This window comes from Dromiciops gliroides, chromosome 4 (genome assembly GCF_019393635.1).
Source record: "Dromiciops gliroides isolate mDroGli1 chromosome 4, mDroGli1.pri, whole genome shotgun sequence".
Taxonomy (NCBI): Eukaryota; Metazoa; Chordata; class Mammalia; order Microbiotheria; family Microbiotheriidae; genus Dromiciops; species Dromiciops gliroides.
The window spans coordinates 76,361,546-76,385,168 of NC_057864.1; the positions used below are offsets into that span (position 1 = coordinate 76,361,546).

Genomic DNA, 23,623 nt, shown 5'->3' on the forward strand with positions numbered 1-23,623 from the left:
AGTGTAGGACAGCCAATACAATATTGGAACTTCCTGTCTTTTTCCCCTTCAGAGTGAAAATAATTGTGGTATGTATCTTAGCTGTCATTGACACAATGTATAAATAGGGAAGCAGGAAGTACTGTACATTCCACTTGAAAATGAACTGTTGTTGAAGTCCTTTGCTGCTTCTTACTTCCAAAATTCTCTTTTGTATTGTTTTAACCACAAAGGAAAGTGGAATTTTTGCTTACTCCAGAAAAAGATACTCATCCAAGAGCTTTTTGTGATTCTTCCCCCACTCTTTACAGCCTTAAGCTACTTGGCAACATAGTGACTAGCAACCGAGAGCCTAGATGAGAATGGATAGAGCCAACAGTTAGGGATTTTTAAACGTACTCAACCGTAATCCTTTGTACTCTTGACCATACATTTATTTAGCATTAATTTTGGCTGTGTGTGTGTGTGTGTGTGTGTGTGTGTGTGTGTGTGTGTGAGAGAGAGAGAGAGAGAGTGTGTGTGTGTGTGTGTGTGTGTGTGTGTGTGTATACACACAGTGTCTGCTGAGTTGAAACAATAACAGCTGGTATGCAGCTGTAAATATTATCCTGGGAACTCTTTTGTAAGTCAGATAGTTATACCAACAAAATTGGAAACTCTTTGAGAGTGCTTTTCCATGATTACTATTAACTATTTAGGAGACCACATAATCTAAACAGCTCATTATCACTTTATTTTATTTCCCACTAATATAATTTTATAATATTAGAGTTGGACATCTCCAAGTGCTTTAACTGCAGGAAGGCTACCTACATCATTGAGGGGGGTTGGTGAGAACAATAGTAAATGAGAGTCCTAATTTTACATAATCATAATGTCCTAATTTTCTTAATTCAGGACAAGGAAAGACATATTCTCTGAATTCTGTTTAAAAACAACAAAACAAAAACAGAGAACAACCATTGTTATTCAGCACACAATTGTAGTGGTAGTTGTCTCACAAGACCCTCATGGAATTCCTCAGAACTAGAAACAACAGAGAAGCACTTATGTGTCTGAGCAGCCAGCAGTTGTATTTAATTCTGAGACAGGAAACCTTTCTCCCCATCTCTGGTAGATTAGAAATGCTTCATTGTGTAGGAAGTTTAAGAATAATTCTTTGGGGAAAAAATTCTTTGGCACTCTGTGAACAAAGGCTATTATTCTCATTGTTAATTTTTAGGCTTTCTTATTGTCTGTTACCAATTTCTCCAGCTTGAGTTGCATCCTTCAGAGCAGGAAGTGTTGCTTTATTTGGGGGGGGGTGTCTTTCTTTTTTTAAGCAAAAGAAACCCATTTATCCAAGATTGCCAAAGTGAAATCAGTAAAGGGTATATGTGGGAATATGTACCAGACAATACTGAATGAATAAATTCTTCCATTGTCTCCCAAAGTCTCAAGTATAACAAACTGGGGATAGTGACGTGATGGAGACTATCGATTCCTCTCATGTTGGCTTCTTCCCAGAGTCTTTTTTTTTCATTTAATTGTATTTTATTTTTTCCAATTACATGTAAAAATAGTTTCAACATTGATTTTTATAAGATTTTGAGTTCTGTATTTTTCTCATTCCCTCCTCCTTCCCCAAGACAGCAAGCAATCTGATATAGGTTATACATGTACAATCATGTTAAACATATTTCTGTATTAGTAATATTATGAAAGAAAAATCAGAACTAAAGGGAAAAACCATGAGGAAAAAACACAAAAAAATTGAAAATAGTATTCTTTGATCTGCATTCAAATTCTGTAGTTATTTCTCTGGATGGGGATAGCATTTTCCATCATAAGTCTTTTTGAATTACTTGAATCATTGTATTGCTAAGAAGAGCTAAATCTATTATATTTGATCATTGCACAGTGTTGCCATTACTGTGTACAGTGTTCTCCTGGTTCTGCTCACTTCCATCAGAATCAATTCATGTAAGACTTTCTAGGTTTTTCTGAAATCTTCCTGTTCATCATTTCTCATGGTTGTACTTCTTTTGGAAACATCTGCCCTTCAATTTTTGTTCAAGGAAGGAACGCTACACAGCCCAAAGCAAAAAATGCAGTATATGTTGATAAATGAAATTTTTTTCTTGAGTGTGTGACTCCATACTTTGTGAATATAGAATGAAAAGTAAAGATGTTCTAGTTATTGATATTCAGTAGGGGAGATTACTTGTGAATTTACCCTAAATTTCTTGGACAGGTTGCTTTTGCCTCGTACCTAAACATAAAAGCAGCATTTTGGATTTTTAAAAATTTGTGATGATGTTTTTGGTTTATGATTTAGCGGCATTGTTTGTGGAAACTTTATGTCTTGTTTCAAACAAGTTGCTCAGGTAAAGTGTCTACCTTAGACTTTGCCTTCACAGGGTGGTGTAGTGGGAAAAGCATTGGAAACCTGCTTTCTAATCCCAGGCTCCACTAGTAACTACTAGGTGACCTTGGTAAAAATGGTTTTCTCTATATATACAATCCAAAGGATATTATTATAACTGCCTAGCATTCAATTTAACTTCTAAACTCCTCTTTAAAGCAGACAGCATTTTATCTGGGACGAGGCTATGTACTTCATATGGTTTAAAAAACTCCATGTAACAGTATATAAGCTTAATCGATACCTGTAGAGCTGGCTGCAAGTCGTAACAGTAAATTTAGAAAGAAAGAGGAGGACGTAGGACACACAGTCTTGGTGGATGTGATAGGAATGAATGAATCAATTAATTTAAGAAAAAACCTATAATAAATGCTTATTATGTGCCAGTCAGTTCCTATACTCCAGGAGTTTACATTCTAGTAGGGAAAGACAACCTATAGAGTTGGGAGAATGGAGGGGGTAGCAAGCTGATTGGAAAATAGCCAGCCAAGATAAGGCAAAGGCTTACCTATCTAAGCCCACAGTACACCTTCCCATGGGAGGGGAATATAGAAGTAGCATGGTTTGGAAATGGGCAGGCTTTTTAATGGATGGAGGTCCAGCAAAGAAAACCGAGGAGTGTTCAGATAGGTCGGAAGAGAAATAAGGGAGAACAGATTTATGGAAATTCAGAGAAAAGAGAATATGCAGAGTGGAGGGGATGAGAAACTATCAAATGCTGCAGAGAAATCAAGAAGTATGTGGATTGAGAAAAGGTCATTTGACTTGTTAATAGATTATAAGTGATCTTGGAGTAAGCTTTAGTAAGGAGAGTTGTAGGAAAATAGTGATTATGATAGGGTTTAATGAGGGTTGGTTTTTTGAGATGGGAGGAGACTTGTATGCGTTTATAAATAACAGGAAGGAACTAGTAGATAGAGAAGGATTGAAGATTAAAGAGAGAGGGAATGATGGAGGAGGCCTGCAGTCTTTTGGAGAAGGAGGGGATGGGACCAATGGTATATATAGGGGGACTGGCCTTGACGAACAAAAGGGCCGCCACCTCATCATCAGAGACTTATAACGGGGGGGGGGGGAATAGAAGATGATATCAGAGGAATGGGAGATGGAGGGGAGTGAAAAATCAATTCAGCAAATGACTTCTGTTCAGTGAAGTCTAAGGCAGAGAGTGGACACGTGAGTGAGAAGAGAATGTTTGAACAGCTACGGTGCTGAATGGGACACAACTGCATTGCTGCAGTGAGGGCCTAGTTGAAATTCACTAGCCCAGAATTATAGTGGATTATTCAGGATGCCTTTGGCTCCTTCAGGGCAGGGACTGTCTTTTGAAACCCACATTAATAAAGCTAGTAGTACATTACAGGAGTTTGGGCGACTGTTCCCTAGTTTGTGTATTAGCCTCATCCAGAGGGGCACAGTGAATAGAGCTGACCTCAAAGCCAGAAAGATCTGAAGTTCAAGTACTGGCTGTATGACTCTGGACAAGGCACCTGACCTCCTAGTACCTATCTAGGCAACTCTCTACAGCTAGAAGTAGTCAAGAAGGTGCCAGTTCGCCTTGGCAGCATGGTTTTCTTCATCTGTGCATTCCCTCTGGTTCTGGCCCTGCCCTCACTTCCCCTTAGGCTTTTTGAGATTCTGCCAGCTCTAATGGCTCATGTTCAGTATAGTGTGTGGTTGCTCCTGTTAGCCACATTAATTTGACTTTTCCTTCTTTGGACTGATAAATCTTGGATCTATTAATGGTGAAATAGCATATAGAAGTTTTATAGACTTGAAGGTAAATTTTTTTAATGAAAAAAATCTCCCCAAGCAGTCTGTTCCATGTGGCTTTTTGCACCCCTAAAATCTTCACAGGAACATGTAGAACTGTTTTACTTTTTAAAAAAAAAAATCAGTGTTGCAATTTTTGTTCATTTGGTCTTTTTTTTTTTTGACAAAAAGTTCATTAAGTTGCTTCATTTTTGAGCCTTCATTTTGAATGGTCTGTTAAATTGGTATTGATGGCTGCTGTTACTCTGAGCATTAAGGAAAGGGAACTTAGGAAAACATTGTGTTTCTTTAGTTATAGTTTGGCGCTACTTTTATTTCAGATTTGGGCAAAATCAGAGGGAATGAAGGTTGGGATGTCTTCTTTCTTTAATATCAATCAAAGGTTGTGTAACCATAACTTTTTAAAATTTTATTTTGTTTTATTTTGTTTTGTTTTGGTTTTTTTTTTTTTGAGGCAATTGGGGTTAAGTGACTTGCCCAGGGTCACACAGCTAGTAAGTGTTAAGTGTCTGAGGCCGGATTTGAACTCAGGTCCTCCTGAATCTAGGGCCAGTGCTCTAACCACTGCGCCACCTAGCTGCCCCCTCCATAGTGTTTTAAGTAAGTGTATCGTTTTCATATGATGCTCCTTGACTACCTGGATAAATGTGACAGGCAGCTAGTTCATGGTCTCATAGATAGAAAGCTGGAAAGAACTTAAGAGATTGTCCAATTTGACCCCTTCCTTTTAAAGATGAGGAAACTACAACTCTGAGAGGTTTAGTGATTTTTCCAAGGTCATGTAAAAAGCTAGAGGTAAGGAGATTTGAACCCACATCCTCTGACTCCAGTGTCAGTTCTCTTTCCATTATACTGCACTGCCTCAAAGCCCAGTTGGGACTTTAGGGAAAAGGCTATTCATTTTCGCTGTCACAAATGATAGATACGGAGATGGTATTTTTTCAGGGTGATCCTTTCTTCTTCAGTGATCTTATTCTTAATCCCTCTTGGCCTCACTTACTCCATCTATAAAATGAGACTGAACTAGATACATTTTAATTCAACAAAGATGTATTCAGTGCCAACTGTGTACAAGGGACTACTAATTGCTGGGGATAGAAAGACAAAAATGAATGAGTCCCTGTTCTCATGGATTTGATATTCTTGCAAAGGGGGTAGGGTTTGGATGTGCCAACAGGCAAACACAAGTATGTACAAAATAATTCAAAGAGATTTCATGGCAGAGCACTCCTAACTGGAGAGAATCAGGTGGGTCCTTAGGCTGGGAAGTGTTGCCTGAACTGTGTTTTGAAGGAAGCAAGGATTTCTGTGTGATGGAATTGGGGAAGAAGCATTTTGCAGATAGAAGGATGCAAAGGATAGAATGCCAGGGACCAAGGAAGAGTTGAGCCAGTTTGTTTGGAATGGAGAAGTCATTCAATGGAGTTTTGTGGAATAATACTGAGAAAGTAGATGGGAGCCAAATTAGAAGGGGCTGTCAGTGTCAGCCAGAAAAGTTCCTATTTTATTCAAACAACAAGAGATATCCACTGAACTCCTGAGCGGGAGAATGACACAGTCATCTCTGTACTTTAAGAATATCCAGTTTGGAGCATGGTTTGGAGGAAGAACAGTGAGGCAAGAAGGCAGGGAGCCTAATTAACAGGCAATTGCAGTAGTCTAGGGGTGTAGTAGTGAAGGCCTGAACGAGGGTGGAGGCTGCATAGAGAGAAGGGGATCATTGTGAGGAATATTGTGGAGATGTCAGTCAGCTGGCAAGCTAATGTAAGCATTGAATATGTACAAGGCACTGCCAGACCTAAGAGATACAAACACAAAAACAGGGGTTTCCCTTCTCAAGTAGCTTACATTTTGGGGAAGATAACATGTATATATACAAGTATGTGCAAAAATCCCACAAAATAAATACAAAGCAGTTTTAATGAGAACATACTAGGAATTGGGGAGGATCCAGAAAGACCTTATGAAGGAGTTAGCATTTGATATCAGCTTTGAAGGAAACTATGAAATCTTTTTGTTTGTTTTTTTTTGCAGGGCAATGAGGGTTAAGTGACTTGCCCAGGGTCATACACCTAGTAAGTGTCAAGTGTCTGAGGTCACATTTGAACTGAGGTCCTCCTGAATCCAGGGCTGGTGCTTTATCCACTGTGACACCTAGCTTCCCCCAAAACTGGATTCTAAGAGGAAGAAGTAAGGAGGAAATCTATTAGTAGCATGAAGCTTTGTTAAAGGCATAGACAGGGGCCAGAGGGTCATGTATGAGGAATAGCAAAAATGCTAGTTTGGCTGAACCTCAGAGCAGATGACAAGAAAGAAGAGATGTTATCAGTTTAGAAAGGTAGCTTAGACCCAGGTTGTAAATGGTTTAAAATGCCAAATAGAAAAGTTTGTATTTCCAAGAGGTAATAGGTAGCCACCAGATTTGAGCAACACAGTAACTAACACCAGAGTGCTTTAGGACCATCACTTTGGCAACTCTGTGGAGGTCAGCTATATGAGACCACTTAGGTGGGGCAGTGAAAAGAGCATCAGATTTGGCTTCAGAACATACACTCAGATTATATCTTGTCTTAGATAATTCCTGTGGGCAAATCAGGCCACTGTTTGGGGGCTCATTTTCCTTATCTTTAAAATGAAGGGTTTGGATTAACTCAGGAACACTTCACCTGGTGTTCATGAACTTGTTTTTAAAGATATTTTGAAGACTATATTTCCATATAATTGCTTTCTTTTGTATTTCTATGTAGTTTATTTTGTGCATTTAAAAACATTAATCCATAGATTCATCAGACTGTCAATGGGCTCCACGTACAGAAAAGGTTAAAAACCACTGGTTTAGTTGATTGGCAAGGTCCCTTCTAGTTCTAAGTACATATTATGCTTCAGATACATTATGGGTGAATCAGGCTTTTGTGTGCCAGTCTGGGAATCAGTTTATAATTTTTTAATTTGGTAAATGTATTGAGTGCCCAAAAACTAACCCACGAAATAAACTTTTAAAACATAGTCTGTTTATACATTGAAGCCTTCCTAGGTACATGTTAACTTGGGCCAACATATTGTATGTCAGTCTTATTTTGTACTTTTTGTTTTAGAAAGCAAAACTTTCCTATATAGCTGTCCCTTATTAACCTAGGTATGTTTGATCTATAGGAAAAGCCTTTGATATCACCTATGTGCGCCTGAAGTTTCACACCAGTCGCCCTGAGAGTTTTGCTATCTACAAGCGCACCCAGGAAGATGGGCCCTGGATTCCATACCAGTACTACAGTGGCTCCTGTGAGAACACCTACTTAAAGCCCAACCGTGGTTTCATCAGGACAGGCGGGGATGAACAGCAAGCACTGTGCACTGATGAATTCAGTGACATTTCTCCTCTCACTGGAGGCAACGTGGCCTTTTCAACACTGGAAGGGAGGCCCAGCGCCTACAACTTTGACAATAGCCCTGTGTTGCAGGTAGGGGTCTGAAAAGTGTGGTCAGCTTTGGAGGTGTCACACTCTGCCACATACTCAACCCAAGAAGGGAAGTGTTTACAAAGGACTTTAAGCATTATTTTCTAAGATGACAGAGTACATTAAATGCCTAGTGTATAGTGAGCTATATTTATGCTTAATACCTGTATGCATTACAAAGTTAAGACAAAATTATTTTGTTTTTACTGGTCAGCTATATTTTATAAACTCGTTTGTTCTCTTATTTACACAACACTTGAAAATACATTCTGAGAAATGAATTCAGTAATTATTTCTTAAATTGAGTACTTTTAACATTAAACTCCATGGTTGAGACAGAAAACTTTCTCTTCTGACCTTTAAAGGGAATATTAGGGTTGACTTACTTAGTTTATTAACCATGTTTCCTTTTTCCTCTTTGACATTTCACAAGAAGTCAAAGGGGCACTCAGATAAAATCAAGGCAGATTTCAATAGGTGTTATTAATTCCCTTATAATTTTGTTTACTTTGAATCTTCCATGAAAGTTGTAAAATGCCAAATGTGAAAACTCAGTAGACAAATGGATTTCCCAGTATATATATTTTTTCTTGTGATATGGGTGGTCTTTTGTGGACAGATTACTACTACAATGAGAAAAAAAGAGTAGTTAATTTTCAGTTGCATGGGGGTGAGCCCCTCCTATGAATTATTTTTCCAAGAAGAGACATCTAGTCAAAGTAATTTGTACAGGTATGTTTGGTCAACTTATAGATAATTTATCAGCATCTGAAAGGAGTGCTCTGTGGTTGAACCATGACCTAATTTTTTATAAATATGATAGAAATTTTTCTTTATAAGGGAATAAGGAATGGAAGGTTAAAGGTGGTTACTGTTTTGTGCCTTTTGGGAACTCTGCTGTTATGAGTATATGAGTACATCAACTAATTTCGTTTCATAGATCTACCTGTACATTACTGACTTGTGTCTTTATATTATGGAACCGTTATATACTGATTTTCTGGCCAACTAGATACTTAAGTGACTGAATTTTGACTAAAGATTTATGGAAAGATGAGAGAATCTTGCTGGTAAAGTTAGGGTTGGGCTGGGACTGGCTTCATTTGGCCAAAGGTCATGTGACAGCAGGAGAGGATGTGTTAGTTTGCAGAGGCAAGAGAATAATTGGAAGTGGTTTTGTCAGTGTTATATTAGCATTATGAAAGGTTATTGTGCATTCTGTCTTTCCCTGCCCTTACTTAAGTGCTTCTTTATCTTGGCTTGGAGATATCTAGCTTTGGAATTTCTGTTCTAAATCTCTCTTCCCATTATAAATATGTAGTTTGTGGATGAATGCATAAGACAGAACTCTGATTGGCTTCCTATCTCTATCTCTCTTTTATGTGTATTTCTTTATGAATGTGTTTGCCTGTTTTTTATTGTGGAGTAATAAAAGCATATTGTGGGGGGCAGCTAGGTGACACAGTGGATAAAGCACCAGCCTTGGATTCAGGAGGACCTGAGTTCAAATCCAACCTCAGACACTTGACACTTACTAGCTGTGTGACCCTGGGCAAGTCACTTAACCTTCATTGCCCCTGGTCCCCCCCCCCCAAAAGCATATGGCGAACAACTTTGATCAGAATTCTGTTCCAGGTGAATATTCTTAGATCTCTTGATAGTTTTTTTTCCCCCTCCAAAGATAGATAGGAAGCATTTGCCATTCAAAGAAGTGAAATATTCATGGAAGATCAAGTAGATGGCTTCAGTTGATGGCAAAACAGAAAATTCAATGAAAAAGGGACTAGGTTGTCCATCAAACAAATATTTAAGAACCTTTCATAAAGCATTTATGCCTATATGCATAGGTATGTAGGTCCTCAGTGGGTGGAACATCAGTGGCTACCTTATGTGGTAACTAACACGAAAAGTAGTCACACATAGGCAGCAACAGACAGGATGCAGTTTGCATCATTGGAGGGAATTTCCAAAGTGATGAAATCACAAACCCATTGGGACTTTGTGAATATGTGTATATATGTGTTTGTACATTTTTATACATGTTTATACATGTTTGTACATTGCATATATGTGTTTGTACATTTTTAACACCTAAGAGCAACAACAATATAATTTTTATAGGAAAGGTGATCACTGGACTGTGATTTTTGGGCTTATCTTTTAGTGTCTCCCGTTTTTAAGAACGAATGCATTTGCTGCCATCTGGGTCAAAGAAATCCTGTGCTAAATGAATGAGCTAATTTTCTGAAATTCTTTGGGCCTTTAATAATTGCATTTAACATGATAATCTTGAAACATATAACTGTCCATTTGCATATAGTGTTCTTTGAGGTGCCTAGCAATTTGAAACAGGCACAGACTTATTAAGTCTCCATAGAACTTTCAATTTAAGATAGCACTTAAATAGTTGAAGATTTTAGAGGTCACAGAAACATTATAAACATGATTAAATATATGAATAGGATTAGCTAATTGAATTGTACAAAAATAAAGTGAATTGTGAGATTATAAGTAGGAGTTGTTTCTAGAGTTCTACTATACAAGGTGAAATTGGGGAAATTACCCTCTACTTAGGTGATTTTCCTCGAATGAGAGAAATGGGGGAAGGAGAGGAGATACAGAAAAAGAGGGGATGAGGAATGATAGGGAGAGAGAGGAGATGAAGACAAGAAATGCAGAGGGGCTGAAAGGAAGGGAAAGGAGGAAAAAAGAGTTCAAGAGTTGTTCAAAATGAAAGAAGAAAGAAAATTTGTGTGGTGGGATGATCTTTGTGCATGGTTTAGGAAAATATTTTAAATGTATCAGTTGATGTAAGGGAGGCTATTGAATAGAAGTACTTAAAAAGAATGGAAGAAAAAAGTGAGTAGATGGAAAGATACCAGTGAGGTGAATGTCACTGAATATGACTAGAGAGGGTTGATATTAAGCTCAAGATTGTACTGTGGTGAAATTCCTAATTTCATACCAAATCCTTGTTTTGACTTTTCAAAAATTATATTATTTTGCCTCCATATTTCTCTTCCTTTTTTTGTTTTATTAGGAATGGGTAACTGCCACAGACATCAGAGTAACCCTCAATCGTCTGAATACTTTTGGAGATGAAGTATTTAATGACCCCAAAGTTTTGAAGTCTTATTACTATGCAATTTCTGATTTTGCTGTGGGTGGCAGGTAAGTAGATTATTAAAGCATAGTTAAAAGAGGTGGGAGAGGCAGCTAGGTGGCACAGTGGATAGAGCACTGGCCCTGGATTCAGGAGGACCTGAGTTCAAATCTGACCTCAGACACTTGATACTTACTAGCTGTGTGACCCTGGGCAAGTCACTTAACCCCAAGCGCCTCACTTAAAAAAAAAAAAAAAGAAAGAAAGAAAGGTTTGGCCAGGCTCTCTGAGTCTCATAGAACCCCCAAACTCCCTATTATTGGGGCAGCTAGATGGCGCAGTGGATAAAGCACCAGCCCTGAATTCAGGAGTACCTGAGTTCAAATCCACCCTCAGACACTTGACACTTACTAGCTGTGTGACCCTGGGCAAGTCACTTGATACCCATTGCCCTGCACAAAAAAAAAAAAAGAGGTGGGTTTTTTTCTGCTTATAACAGTGTGGCTTACCAACTTGTGTTTAGTGATTCTGTCATTAGATTTTTATTCTTTCCAAACAAGATGGCTTCTTTCTTACAAATCTTCACACATTCTGTTTTTCTAGCCAACCTAACCTACTAGCTGTTCTCTTAATTTGATATACTATTGCTTATCTCTGTGCCTTTTTGCAATCTATCCTCTTTTATGCAAACCTTTTCCTTACACTTTTAGAATGTTTTGCTTCCTTCAAGGCTTAGCTGTTACCCACTCCCGACATAAACCTTGCCTAATATAACCAAAATATAATAGCTTTTTATCCTCCTGAAATTTTTTAAATATATAACTATTTTTATTTTAAATCCCATTTTTTTAACCCTAGCTCTTTACGTGATGCTTTATACATAATACTTAGTAACTACTTCTTATTGTACTATAATAGGAGCAGTAGATTTGGGAGGAGAGTTGTCTTGAACTGTTCTTTGGTTTAGAGTTTTAAACATTCAGGGTGAAAAACAGCTAAGTTTTTTAAAAACTTTATCAACTTAAGCCTACATATTAACTGCTTATTATGAGTAAGATCTAATGCTAATTGTTCCCAATGATACAAAAAATATTGAGACATTGTCATTACCCTCTATTTAGTTAAGTCAACAAGCACCTTCTACATACCAGATATTGTGCTAAACTTTGGGGATACAAAGAAAGGCAAAAAATAGCCCCCGATCCCAAGAAGCTCACAATCTAGTGAAGAAGACAACATGAAAACAACTGTGTACAAAAAAGATATATACAAGATAAACTGGAGATAATCAAAAAGGGGAAGGCCCTCAAATTAAGGGGAATTGGGAAAGGCCTCTTGTAGAAGATAAGATTTTCATTTGGATTTGAAGGAAGTCAGGGAATCCAAGAGGTGCAGACGAGAAGGGAGAGCTGTGTTAATGGCTGTCATAAGCTGTCTCTGCTCAGAACTTTCCCTTTATCCCTGATTTACAAAGGTCTGAAATCCTCTTGAGTTCCGTTCTGTCTTTGCAAGCTCACTGCTCACAAGCATCATTTTCTGAGGCTCTGTGGGAGTTATAGATTATTAGTTTACTTCTCTTTGCAGGTGTAAATGCAATGGACATGCAAGTGAGTGTGTGAAGAAGGACTTGGATAAGTTGGTATGTAATTGCAAACACAACACCTATGGAGTAGACTGTGAAAAGTGCCTTCCTTTCTTCAATGACCGGCCATGGAGGAGAGCAACGGCAGAGAGTGCCAGCGAATGTCTGCGTAAGTACCCTGCATTCGACACCTATTAACGGGTGGGTTTTGTTGTTGTTGTTTTCAACATTCATTTTTGTAAGATTTTGAGTTCCAAATTTTTCTCCCTCTCTCCCTTCCCTACCCACTTCTGAAGCCAGCAACAATCTGATATACATTATAGTCATGTTAAACATATTACTACATTAGTCATGTTGTGAGAATGAGAACAAAAGGAAAAACCTCAAGAAAGGAGAAACAAAACAACAACAAACATGAAAATAGTATGCTTCGATCTGCATTCAGACTCCATCATTATTTCTCTCCATGTGGATAGCATTTCCCATCAAGATTCTTTTGGAAATATATTTTATTTTCCTCCAATTACAGGCCAATTTTAAAACTTGTTTTTCAAATTTTGAGTTCCAAATTCTATCCTTCCCTTCCTCCCTTCCCCTACCTCAAGCCCTATGGAAAATGGCATGTGAAAACAAAGTAAAGAAGTAGTTGGGGTGCCAACTCTGCACCCCAAAAGAGTTTTGTTTTAAATTTTATTTTGTTGATATATTTTATTTCTAATTCACCTTCATTTCTAAATAATTCCCCCCATCCTTTGTGCAGTAAGCCATCCCTTGCAAGGAAGCTTAAAAATGAAAGATTCAGTTCAGCAAAACTAAAAAGCACATCTATCTTATCAGACAAGATATTATGTAATATTCCACATCTGTAGTCTCTCACTTTTGAAAAAAAAAAAAGGAAGAAGGAAAGAAGGTTCATTTTCTTAATTCTCTTTTGGGACCAAACCTGGCCATTAAAATTACATAATTTTCAGTGGGAAAAAAAGAGTCTTTTGGAACTGTCTTGTATCATTATATTACTGAGAAGAGCTAAGTCTGTCACAGGTGATCATCACACAGTATTGCTGTTACTGTGTACAGTGGTCTCCTGATTCTGCTCACTTAACTCAGCATCAGTCCATTTAAGTCTTCCAGGTTTTTATGAAATCTGTCTATTCATCATTTCTTACAGCACAATTCCATTACATGACATTCATATACCACAACTTTTTCAGCCATTTCCCTATTGATCGACACCCTCTCAATTTCCAATTCTTTGCCACTACAAAAAGAGCAGCTATAAATATTTTTGTAAATGTTTGTCCTTTTCCCTTTTTTATTATCTCTTTGGGATATGGACCTAGTAGTGGTATTGCTAGGTCAAAGGGTATGCACAGCCCCATAGCCTTTTAGGCATAGTTCCAAATTGCCCTCCAGAATGGTTGGATTAGTTCACAACTCCACCAAAAATGCATTAGTGTTCCAGTTTTTCTACATCATCTCCAAGAATTATCGTTTTCCTTTTTTGTCATTTTACCGAATTGGATAGGTGTGAGATGGTACCTCAGAGTAGTTTTAATTTACATTTCTCTAATCAGTGGTGATTGAGAACATTTTTTCATATGACTGTAGATAGCTTTAATTTCTTTATCTGAAAACTGCTTTTGACCATAACAAATGGTCTTAAAAATCTTTGATTACATTCTGATTAGCTATAAGATACATTTTAATGCTATCTTTAATTAATGCAAAGTACTTCATATAAATATTTCCTGTTAGCTAAAGTAAAGATAGCATTAAAATGTATTTCTATAGGAAAAAGCAAAGCATTTCACAACAGTATGTCATCTCACCCTTACAAGTAACCCCTTGATCATCCCTTTTTTACCAGACTGTGGTACTGAGGCTCAGCAAAATTATTTGAGTAGCCTGTTGTCCCACAGTTAGTGTGATTTTAGCTCTCTTTCCACTACACTATACAGCCCATAACTTTGTGTTCTGTTATATCATCTTATATTGCACTTATCTCTGCAATGCTCCTTTTAGGCAGAAGGAAAGTGATCATCGTTTACAATTTATGTGATATTGGGATATGGGGGCCAAGCAAGAATAAAATCCTGGCCTTTCTGACTAACTTTGCCTTGATTATAACAATGTTAAATTGCCCTATTTCATGGACTGTTTTGTATAAACATAATTTTGGGACAGAGCGCATGTAAGGACATGTGAGCAAAATGGGCCTTCTGCTTTGGGCCTTTGTGTATTTCCAGAATATCTTCATTCTTTTTTACTACTCAGGAATAATGCTGAATCGTGAAAATTTGGCAGTAAGAATCAGACTTTTCCAAAAGGGTCAATATTTGTAAGGCTAAGAAGAGTCAGAATTCATAGCTTCCCATGACTAAGAAGCTCTGGGTATCATCTGAACTTTTCCTTTTTAACCATTCTGAACCACAGGGATATATATAACCTTGTAACATAGTTACCTCAGTTTGGACACAGCATTGCTGGGAAGATTTGAAGGTTGAGGTTCATGTCCTTTGTCATTGATTCATGTTTCTTGATGCCTAAAATATTTTTAAGGTAAAATCTTAGCTTGATATACACGGGCATCCTGTTCTGGAGTCAGGGACCAAGAGACAGATTTGACTTTTAATTTGAATGCACATATCTAGTAGATTTTAAAACTCTCGTTATAGGAGCTCCTTAATAGTTTATGGCAGCACTAATGCTGCTTTTGAACATAACTAAGCTTTGATAGATTGGCAGCTTAATGATTTGGAACCTCCTATCAAAATGCCTTTATAATCAGAATGTTGCATCCTGATATAGTAAATTTAAAATTAATTATTCTCATTCTAACACTACAGATTTAGGAATAGACTCTATAGAAATTTGTCAAAAGGAGTATTGGAGGAAATTAATTGCCTTTTTTCACATTCCTTTGATAATCCTTTTTAAAAGGACATGCATTTAGTTAACTTAGATGGTTTGTTCTACAGCTTGTAACTGCAATGGAAGATCACAAGAATGTTACTTTGACCCTGAACTGTATCGTTCTACGGGCCATGGTGGCCATTGCACCAACTGCCAGGGCAATACTGATGGTGCCAATTGTGAAAGGTGTCGAGAGAATTTCTATCGCCTTGGGAATGAGGAAGCATGCCAGCCATGCCATTGTAGCCCTGTTGGTAAGTAAGAGGGCAGGTCCTTCTGCCTGATCAAGGTTGCCCTTAGCTGTACTCTCACTTTTTAAAGCCATATTAAAACACCTGTACATTTACACACCTCTCAGGTAAAGCTTGGGTTACCAGGGCATCCTAGCAAACAAGGGTAGAATGAGTATTTTTCCTTTAAAATGATATGGGATTCCCCCTGTCCTTATTCATGTTGAACTTTAATGTACTTTTCTGCTATATTTTAAAAGTGTGTGGGTTGGCCTGAGTAACAGTTTTATAAATAATTATAAATAGAACCAGAGACTGTTTGAACTTTGACTGAAAGATAGTTGTTTTGTGAGCTTTATTCTGTTAATTATTTTGTTTTGGCTAATCACCTTATAATATTCAAGTGTTTCTGTGTGTTGGTGTGTCTCAGAAATTCCCCCACACTTTTTTAAAGCTCTATCTCTTCATGTGTATGACTTTTACTTTAGTCATTCCTTGAGGCCTATGTTTCCCTATAGGAGTCATGGGCCTTTGTGATCTAGCAGTTAAATGATCAGTGACAATGTTCATTGTGTAAAGTTTGATTTATGACTATTTTCTATTATTGGTAGGTTACTACTAGTATATATCTGTTTTATCTTTATTGGAGCTCCACAGTATTTGAATTCCTTTTTTCTAGCTGCTTGCAATATTTTCTCCTTGACTTGGGAGCTTTGGAATTTGGCTATAATATTCCTGGAGGTTTTCCTTTTGGGATCTCTTTCAGGAGGTGATTGGTGGATTCTTTCAGTTTCTATTTTACTTTCTGCTTCTAGAATATCAGGGCAATTTTCCCTTACAATTTCTTGGAAGATGATGTCTAGACTCTTATTTTGGTCTTGGTTTTCAGGTAGCCCAATGATTTTCAAATTCTCTCTCCTGGATTTATTTTCCAGGTCAATTGTTTTTCCAGGATGGTATTTCATATCGCCGTCTATTTTTTCATTCAATTGGATTTGCTTTACTATGTCTTGATTTCTCGTAATACTAGTATATATCTGGAAGGTGAAGGTGATCTCTAACCTCAAATTTAGCTTTAAAAAACATAGATTTGAGAATAGTCCTCGTCCTCGTTTTAAACTTGTCATTTGACCTATCTATAGACCTCTGAGAATTAAACTCAATCAATTTTTGGAAATAGCTTCTGTTTAGCAAAGTCTGTGGGACTTTATCTGACACTTTATTTCAGTGTTGCCTTTTATATGACATGTTCTGTGATAGACAGTAGAACATTATAAAATTGATCTCTTTTCCTACCTAGGCTCTCTCAGTACACAGTGTGATAATTATGGACGATGTAGCTGTAAGCCAGGTGTGATGGGTGACAAATGTGATCAGTGCCAGCCTGGATTCCATTCTCTTACAGAGGCAGGATGCAGGTAAGAAATTTGAAATAAATATTAAGTATATAAGTAGGAAGGAGATGTATTTCTTTATCAGTGTCTTTTGTTTTGATGTCACCTGTTTCCAAATAATGTTACCCTCATTTCCTAGCTAGAGAGCCATCCCTTGCAACAAAGGATAAAAAAGGATAAGAAAAAGGAAGTTAAGCAAAGACAGCCAACACATCAACTGAATTTGACAGTGTGTGCAGTGTTCTGCCCCCCTAGTGACCCACACTCTTTGCCAAAGAAAGAAAGAAGGCTTATTTTTTCATCTCTTTTGGGCCCAGCTTGATCATTATTATAATTGCTCATAATTCACTTTTGCTTTTGGAAGAAGTTTTATCATTTTTCCCTGTATGTACCATGTATATTGTTTTCCTGGTTCTATTTAGTGCACTTTGCATCAATTCATATGCCTCTCATCCTCATGTTCTTTCTCTAGTCTTCATATTTATTGTTTCTTATGGCACAATAATCTTCCACTGGAGGAAATACATTTCTAATATAATCAGTTTTTTGGTTTTTAACATTTATGTGGTACTTAGTCTATGGCATTATTATTATGTCATTTGCTCCTGACAACAAACTTCAGGCATACATGCTGTCATTATCCTCATTTTACAGATGAGGAACATGAGGCAAACAGGGGTTAAATGACTGTTCCAGGTTCACATAGCTAAGTGTCCAAGGCCAGATTTGAACTTAGGTCTTTCAGACTCCAAACCCAGTGCCCGATCCACTAAACACACACACACACACACACACACACACACACAGAGTGTGTTTCTGAATTCATTGTATCATCTGCTCTTGTTCATTAATTTGTATATTTAAAAGCTGACTTTGTTTTAGAGTGAGATTTCTTTTTCCAATTATATTTGAAATCTGTATATTAATGAATTTTTATCTTTTTTTCTATTAAATAGGCCATGTTCCTGCAATCCTGCAGGAAGCACAGATGAATGTAATGTTGAAACTGGTCGTTGTATTTGTAAAGACAACGTGGAAGGATTCAACTGTGAGAGGTAGTTAATCTTTGTTGTAGCGACACCATATTTTATCTAGTGACACCCCAAGCTATAAATAATTAATTCTTTCTCCACTTATGTATAGGTGCAAACCTGGGTTTTTTCATTTGGAGTCATCCAATCCTCGAGGCTGTACCCCTTGCTTCTGTTTTGGGCATTCTTCTGTCTGCACGAATGCAGAAGGATACAGTGTCCACTCCATCACCTCCACTTTCCAGATTGGTAATTTGGGTCTTTCTATATCTGAACAGCTAAACTGTACTTAGACTATTAAAAGGAGTACTCATAATGGCTTTCTGAGATTTGATGTGTTTTGTTTTTTCCTTGATTAGCTTTTTTTATTTACTGGGGGAAATTATGGTTGAAAAGTCCTTACGGTTTAATGGCAGGTATAAATTACATACTAAATAGATGAAAGTTTAACATGAGATGTGTCTCATGGTCAGTTTTGATTTTAACATAGTATTACAACTACAAAAGCACGTTTATTTTTGTTCTCTGCTTCCAGATAAGGAAGGATGGCGTGCTGAACAGCGGGATGGCTCTGAGACTTCGCTCCAGTGGTCTTCAGAGAGCCAGGAGATATCTGTGATCTCAGATAGCTACTTTCCCATATACTTCATTGCACCTGGTAAGTGAAGCTAGAAGGGTGTTTATTTGGTATTTTATATATTCCATATTTCTACTTTGTTGTGTATCTTTGGTATTTTGTTTCTGTATTTCAGACAAGTTTTTAGGTAACCACCTGTTGAGTTATGGTCAGAATCTCACTTTCTCCTTTCGAGTGGAAAGGCGGGACACACGCCTCTCTGCAGAAGATCTGGTCCTTGAAGGCGCTGGTCTTAGAATATCTGTTCCCTTAATTGCTCAGGGCAACTCCTACCCAAGTGAGACCACTGTGAAATACGTTTTTAGGTAAGGTGGCAACCTTCTTTGCCATTTGAGGGCATGAAATCCATCTTTGCTCTTGGGGTAGGGGGGGAAGGGAGTGCAGAGAAAAGGAACTGGTTACTATGACTTGTAAATCTTATCTTGAGTGGTTTGTGTTTACCTAATATATGTGAAAGGATGGTTTCCTACTATTTGTGCTTTCCGGTGATTGTGTCAGAGGAACTAAAAGCTCTGACAAAGATTTTTTTGCATTTGTATATTTAATATATTGCATTGGTGGTATAATGAACAAAGAGTTCATTGTGAGCTTCCAGAAACTATGACTACAGAGCTAATATGAACTTTTCCCTTCAGACTTCATGAAGCAACAGATTATCCCTGGAGACCGACACTTACTCCTTTTGAATTTCAAAAACTACTAAATAATTTAACTTCTATCAAGATTCGTGGGACATACAGTGAGAAAAGTAAGTGATAGCGTCATTTGGACGCTCTGAGGCTCTGAGGGGTGGTGGTCAACTTGTAGAATCCAGAGTAACTTACAAGTTAAAGTATATGTGAGTCTTATTGCTCCAGAGGGATCATAATGTTGTGTGATAACACTGCATAAAACAGGCACTTTAAAAGTGCTCTTTATAGTTGATCTACAAGTAGTAAAGCCTCCCCTTTGTTCCTCACTGATAATATAAAGGTAAACATTAGGTCTGTGCTCCACAGAATTACCACAGTTTATAATTTCTGTGAGTTTTTAATATTGAAGTTAGAATTCAAGAAAAGTATATGTTACATAAAGCATTAAAAATGACCATTTTCACTTGATCCTTATATATCAGATCTCTGTACAGAAACGCTTTTCATTGATAAAGATCACAAACCCCCTCCCCCCAGTACCTTAGAAGTTGACTGAAATTAGTTGCTTTGGCCTAAATAATTTATCACCTGGTATCCCACTTTCTCGTGAAGGTCTCACCTAGCCAGAACTTTGCAAAATTATATCTCATCTTGCTTTTAAGGTCACACTCAAAGAACTTTTGCTTCAAAGACATAAAATAAATCTCACTTTTAAACTACAGTATTTGGGGGTTTTTGTTAGGATTTTTAAAAAATTATAACCTTTTCATCTGCAACATTTAATAAATCCTTAGATGTAATGTGATTGTAGTGTTTAAAAACAAAAAGTCTAGATCAATGTAAGTTAGCTCACAAATGCTTTACTTAAATTGATTAAATCAGTATTTATTGTGTACCTACTGCATGCTGGGCGTACACTTTGGAAGTTGTGTATATGAGGTATAATTCCTTTGTTCAAGAAATTTTAAATTTAGTTGGTAAGACAAGACACAAACATGTAACATGTTAGATGACAGTAAAATATTTAAGTAATAGTTTGTGATCTTGCCTTTGCCTGGATTTCACTTACTTCTGCAATAAGGGCAGAATTATTTCATTATTTTACTTGTATCCATTGTGCCTGGCACACAGGAGATGCTTTAACAAGTACTTGTTGATTGATTTGTCCTAAGGCACTGCATAATTAACTGCCAGATTAATTATTCCTAACTCATCTTCATTGACATTTTGCTGAACTCAACACTGTTGTATTATTTTGATCTCTTTTTGAAGCTATACTGGCTCATAACGGTCACTACTTTTTTCCCCCTAGATATTAACAAACCATCCTTTTAATCATACGTGTGTGGAAGTTTGCTAGAAATAAAAGTCAAGCTCACAGACTTATACTTTAAAGAATCTGTTTTTTCCTCTTCTGAAAATCAGGACATTTACTTTCATTCTATCCTATGAGACCTAGTCTTTGTTCTCCATGATTTTGGAGGGATAAATGATAGTGGCAGTCACTGGCACCTGGGGACATGTTTGGTTTGTGCAGGTGCAATACTCAGATGTCATACAGTACTTAATACCTCATATGTTATGTACTGTTCTTTACCCCCTCTGTAGTCTTACAGAGGGGGATGTCTCGGAAGCTCAGGGGGGAGAAAGTATCAGGAGTGATGAACAGGGTCAGATGCTCCTGTCAGAGCAGCCAGGAAGGGTGGAGACAGAGAAAGACCCATTCCAATGGAGCATCAGGATTAGCACCCTTTTCTCCAAATTAACAAAGATGTCCCACATGTCTTTATTGTGTGCTTCTCAAAATGTTGATTCTATTCAACTTTGTTTACATAGTATACTTTGTTTCACAGATGGAGTGGGAAATACATATCAGAAGTCGTTGGTAGACTAAAATCAGAAGAAAAATTATTTCTGATTGCCAGTCTTCTAATAATTATTTTAAGCATAAGTAAGATGTGGTGGCATTCAGTATATAAATAGTCCCTCATTTCTTCTAAGAAGTCATTTGGAAATTATATCTCATGAGTTTGGAAAGCATTAGATAAGTATTTTTGTGTAGTATACTGACACCCATAAAAGTCAAGTAATAGTGTTCTATATGGCCTTTTCTTGGGCTACCTTATGAGTGTGTACGTACTAACTAAAATCTCTAATGGAAGAGATATGGTAATGATTAGTTTTTCATTCCTGACATTTCCATTGCTTTTTTGCTTTCCACCATTTTAAAAAGATATAACTGATTGAATTATCTGTTAGAGTAAAAGTTAGGTCTCTACAAGGTTTATAGTTAAGTGAAATCTCATTGTCTCTTTTTTTTTTTTGGCGGGGCAATGGGGGTTGAGTCGTTGTCTCTTAATAAATGTTTATTGACTGATTGGTTCTCTTGCATCTATACATAGGTACTGGATATTTGGATGATGTTACTTTGGCAAGTGCTCAGCGTGGACCTGGGGTCCCTGCAGTTTGGGTAGAGTCCTGTACCTGCCCTGTGGGATATGGAGGGCAGTTTTGTCAACTGTGTGTCTCAGGATACAAGAGGGAAACACCTAGTCTTGGACCTTACAGTCCTTGTGTGCTTTGTACCTGCAATGGACATAGTGAAACCTGTGACCCTGAGACAGGTAAGGATGTGATCTGGTGCAGCTACAAGATATGAATTTTCTGGGTTTTTTTTAAGGGAGAAGAAAGAATAAGAAGTTTTATTTACTATGTGTATCTATTCCTTTAATTTCCTACTTTCAAATAGGTGTTTGTAACTGCAGAGATAACACAGCTGGTCCACATTGTGAAAAGTGTGTTGATGGCTACTATGGAGATTCAACAGCTGGTACTTCCTCTGACTGTCAGCCTTGTCCATGCCCAGGAGGCTCAAGTTGTGCCGTTGTGCCCAAGACAAAGGAAGTGGTATGCACCAACTGTCCTACTGGCACCACTGGTAAGGCTACATTTCCAACAGCATTCAGTGAGATTGTTTCTTCACAATGATCTTAATAAATTTATCTGGGACTTTTTTTTGTTTCAAATATTTTTGTTGTCCTGATGCATAAGAGTATTGTAACAATTTTTAGATATTTTTGGTAAATGTCAAACCAGATGAGGAGGGCAAATTGTTTCTGTGCTTATACTAAGGGCTCCATGTTTCGTGGTAGCTTTAAAAATAATTGGTACTTTGTCCAGAATGGTATACTTTTAAAATACATTGGGCAGCTAGGTGGCACAAGGGTAGCTAGATGGCACAGTGGATAAAGCACCAGCCCTGGATTCAGGAGGACCTGAGTTCAAATCCGGCCTCAGAAAGGTGACACTTATTAGCTGTGTGACCCTGGGCAAGTCACTTAACTCTCATTATCCCGAAAAATGAATAAATGAATGAATGAATGAAAAAGAAAAATAAAATACACCAGGACTCTGCACAAAACTTTTTTTTTAGTGAGGCAATTGGGGTTAAGTGACTTGCCCAGGGTCACACAGCTAGCAAGTGTTAAGTGTCTGAGGCCGGATTTGAACTCAGGTACTCCTGACTCCAGGGCTGGTGCTCTATCCACTGCGCCATCTATCTGCCCCTGCACTAAACTTTTTGTTAGGTATATCAAGGTGGGAAAGGCCATCTTCAGTTGCTACTGAAGGTGATAAACTCATATATTTATTTCTGTAATCTTTAGACTTTAATATAAAATAAGGCCTTTCTTACCTAAGGCCTAATTGCTATTTTATCTAATATCCTAATTGCTAGAATCAGTGGTGGGACTTCAGTGATTACCTGCTTCATTTCTTCAGGTGATTGTTGCCTCTGCATTAGTGGAGAAGTTCTCTAGCAGTGTTCTTAGACTCTGTTTTTGGCTCCCTCTAAGCTATTTTTGTGTCTGATACAGTCTTAATTACTATTGATGGGAAATCAGTGAAAAGAACAGAGATCATTTGATGATCTCAAAGTACATTTATAGAAAATACTAAAAAATGTAACTCTATATAAAATTCTCAATTCTTTGTTTCCATTTTGCTCTATACACTAAATAATACTTCTGCCTAAAGAAGACACATGTAACATCTAGCTAAGAAAATAATCTGTTAGCAATATAATGTGTATATGTTGATTCCTTAGTATAGCCTACAATATTATGTCATTTTACTTATTCTGTAACTTAACTTTATTCTGACATTTCATGTGATTAAATACTTGAGCATTATTTATCAGTGATAAAGTGATTTTATTTTTGGAATAATAGGAACTAATGAGCTGAACCACTTTGGGAGAAATTATAGAAGGCCAGCATATAAATTAGAATGAAATTGCTTACTGGCTGTGTGACCCTGGGCAAGTCACTTAACCCCAATTGCCTCACCAAAAAAAAAAAAAAAAGAAAGAAATTGCTTTCTCAGGTATCAGCAGGATCGACTCTCTCCTCACCCTCATACCTTTAGGTTGAAGAAAGACATTGGGGATCCTTGCATGCTCAAGAGGGAGGAAAGGTCACTATTAACAATGT

General features: G+C 37.3%; 1 protein-coding gene across 1 annotated transcript in view; it reads left to right on the plus strand.

Annotated features, from left to right (window-relative positions):
* Positions 1-23,623, plus strand: part of LAMC1 (laminin subunit gamma 1) — a 132,441-nt gene that overhangs the window by 77,491 nt on the left and 31,327 nt on the right. The window contains exons 2-13 of the mRNA XM_044002551.1: positions 7,310-7,614; positions 10,652-10,782; positions 12,299-12,465; positions 15,275-15,463; positions 16,740-16,857; positions 17,790-17,888; positions 17,977-18,113; positions 18,400-18,522; positions 18,617-18,806; positions 19,137-19,249; positions 21,536-21,757; positions 21,883-22,071. Of these exons, the coding sequence (XP_043858486.1) occupies positions 7,310-7,614; positions 10,652-10,782; positions 12,299-12,465; positions 15,275-15,463; positions 16,740-16,857; positions 17,790-17,888; positions 17,977-18,113; positions 18,400-18,522; positions 18,617-18,806; positions 19,137-19,249; positions 21,536-21,757; positions 21,883-22,071 (1,983 nt within the window). The remainder of the gene's footprint in view (positions 1-7,309; positions 7,615-10,651; positions 10,783-12,298; positions 12,466-15,274; positions 15,464-16,739; positions 16,858-17,789; positions 17,889-17,976; positions 18,114-18,399; positions 18,523-18,616; positions 18,807-19,136; positions 19,250-21,535; positions 21,758-21,882; positions 22,072-23,623) is intronic.